Genomic DNA, 3,040 nt, shown 5'->3' on the forward strand with positions numbered 1-3,040 from the left:
CCTTAGCAAAACAATTCCATCCCCTAAAAAAAAAACGGGTTGGACGTCCCCACCCGCCCCCCAGTTTTTTATTATTTTATTATTTTTTATTATATACTTAAAAAATTACATTAAAAAAATAAAAAAAAAAAATAATAAACATAAAAAAAATTATATAATAAAAAAATAAAAAAAAAAAAAAAAAAAAAAAAAATTAAAAAAAATTAAAATGAAACCCGCAATACCAACCGCCCGGAAAAAAAAAAAACCGTAATAAATTAACCCATTAGGGGCGGGGCGGGTACCGAAAACCGGCCGTTGCCATCCCTAGGTTGAACATCCAAACTAGTTACTTTTCAATTTTAGGATAACGTAATGGGACATGGACTGATGAATGGTATTTTATTACAAAAAATTCCCATAAAACCTGGTTCGCAATGTGAATTTCAGAATTCTGAGTTGGTTACAACATGAACAATGAACATGAGAATGTTGACAAAAGTCACAAAACTAGGTTAATTTATTAGGAAATAGAATTAAGAAGGGATTGATTTTAGTTTTGGGATGGATGGGTTGATGACAAGTGAGATTTAAATACCATTCCAAAAGAGGGATTAGTAATGCTGTAACCGCCATCCACCACCAAGTTGATCCCGCTAACGTACTTGGAGTCATCGCTCCCCAGATACAAGGCTGCCTCTGCGATGTCTTCCGCCTCTAACACCACACCTTTTAGGTTGGCCGCAGAGCAAACTAACTCTTCAACCTTCCTCTTCTCCATTATTCCTACTCCTTTCCTTAATATAGGTGTTGCCACTGCGAACGGAGATATGCAATTAACTCTTATCCCATGTTGTCCCAACTCCACACATAAGTTGTTGGCAAGTCCCACCACAGCATGCTTCGATGCCACATATGCATGTGTGACGCCCACTGAAACAACTGAAGCCGCACTTGAAGTAAATATAATACATCCTGTCTTAGCTGGAATCATAACTCTAGCGGCATGCTTAGCGGCCAAGAAAGCCCCATACGCATTCACATCGAAAACCCGTTTAAAGTTTGTGTTATCAGAGAGTAAGATTTCTGAATCCATCTCGCCTGAGATGCCGGCGTTGCTGAACATGATGTCGAGTTTCCCATACTTGGATATGGCAGTGTCGACGGCGTTTTGGACGTCGGAGTCACATGTTACATCGCAGTGGTCATAGAAAACAGTTTCTTCTGGACCAATTTCTTTGCAAACGGAGCGTCCAAGTTGGTCTTGGACATCTGCAACTATGACCTTGGCACCATGTTTTACAAATAACTTGGCAGTGGAGGCACCTATGCCACTGGCTCCACCAGTTATTAGTGCCACCTTACCTGCTAACCTGCAAAACAAAAGAAGCATTAATTAGTACATGAGAAACAACATCTCATAAAGATATTTAAGTAGTCTGGAGTATTGAATCTGTTAATAAAAGAAATGAAGATCACAAGCAAAAAGCCTAACTATCATCGGCTTACCTCTGGGTGAGGGGAATGGCAGCATTCATTTCTGCTGTGTGATGAAGAAGAGGAAAGATCTGGGGCTATTTCTTCTCAATGTTTTCTGTCTTTATAGGACAAAATTCTCAACAATGTACGTCACAACTCCCAACTTGGTCATTTAAAAACAAAAGTTCTAAGCCCAAGACTGGGGCGGGTAAATTTCTTAACAATGGGCCGGTCGGGCCACGTTAGTCTTACAAATATATTCCAAGCATCTTATTCATTAAAAAAAGATGTAAAATGTTGTCACGTTAATTTTTTTTAAAAATACTAGTGGCCATGTGGCCCTTGTTGACAAAAAAGCATCTACCGTTTCAATAGTATAACTTATTTAGAATCTTATATTTACATAATTTGCTTAATATTATATATTTAATCCATATATGTAATTTTATGATTGAATTTGTATTATTAATTAATTAATTAGTCACTGTGCATTATATATTAAATTTATTAATAAAATATGAAGTGAAGCCAAGTGACTTGTTGGAAAAGGAAAATTAGGTACAAAAGTATTTTATTAATATTTGGGGTGATAAAGTTTATTACGATTTGTCAATATAACTTGATTTTAATGTATTTTTGGTGAATTTGAGTTGAGTATAACGATATTTAGATCAAATTTATATCGATTTGCATAACTTATTTAAATAAGTAGTTTTTATATCAATTGCATAATATGAATTTAACTTGAATTGATCTATTTAATAACGGTGTTGATTAAACTAATTATAATTTTAAACTATTTAACTCATATTTAACCACTTTTAAATTTATTTTTACATAAATAGATCAATTGAGTTATTCACATTTTTGGTTGTGACATTAGTCATATAGACTTATACCAAACTTAACTTGATTATTAAATAAGACCTGATTACTAAATGAGTTAAATAAGTTACATAACATATTGGTCGGTTTCATAATTAGGTGATATTTGGGTTAATGTATTTAACACAATTATCATCTGTATCGAGTTTTAGATGACTTATATAGTAAAATATTTAAGCTTTGACATAATATGAACATGACTCATTTACGTGAATTGCCACCCCTAATCAATGTCTATATTTTTTTTTAAGTTAACAAAAGATTTGGTATGGAGGATTTTTGTGTTTAATACAAGTTATTCATGCCCATTCATCTTTAAATTTATTTTTTAGTTGGCTTGAACCATACTACAATATACTTTAATCAATGGTACAATATGCTATTAAACATAATACAATATACATTTTTCTTTTAATACTGTGAAAAATATAATAAAGTTTAGAATTATTAGAAGTTTAAGAAATATTGAGATTTACCATTTGTTTTTCTATTAAAAATAATTTGATGATATCATACCCTTGGTTTTTGTTTTGCATGGTTATCAGACCTGATCACAAAGTATTGATGCATTCAATACTCATTTTTTGAAAGCCCTTTTTATCCCAAGTATATCAACATACAACAAGGTTACTTCTGGTGCTTCAGTCATTCAATCATACCTTCCTACCAAAAAGATGACCGATAACAAAGGTAAACT

At 32.9% G+C, this 3,040-nt stretch overlaps 1 protein-coding gene across 1 annotated transcript; it reads right to left on the reverse strand.

Moving 5' to 3' along the window:
• Positions 1-364: 364 nt before the first annotated feature.
• Positions 365-1,575, reverse strand: LOC117920929 (secoisolariciresinol dehydrogenase-like). The gene is made up of 2 exons (XM_034838632.1): positions 1,489-1,575; positions 365-1,352 (listed from the first exon to the last, which is right to left on the reverse strand). The coding sequence occupies exons 1-2, from the start codon at positions 1,515-1,517 to the stop codon at positions 533-535; spliced, it is 849 nt and encodes a 282-aa protein (XP_034694523.1). The 5' UTR covers positions 1,518-1,575; the 3' UTR covers positions 365-532.
• Between the last annotated feature and the right edge of the window lie 1,465 nt (positions 1,576-3,040).

The sequence above is a fragment of the Vitis riparia genome, chromosome 8 (assembly GCF_004353265.1).
Source record: "Vitis riparia cultivar Riparia Gloire de Montpellier isolate 1030 chromosome 8, EGFV_Vit.rip_1.0, whole genome shotgun sequence".
Lineage (NCBI taxonomy): Eukaryota > Viridiplantae > Streptophyta > Magnoliopsida > Vitales > Vitaceae > Vitis > Vitis riparia.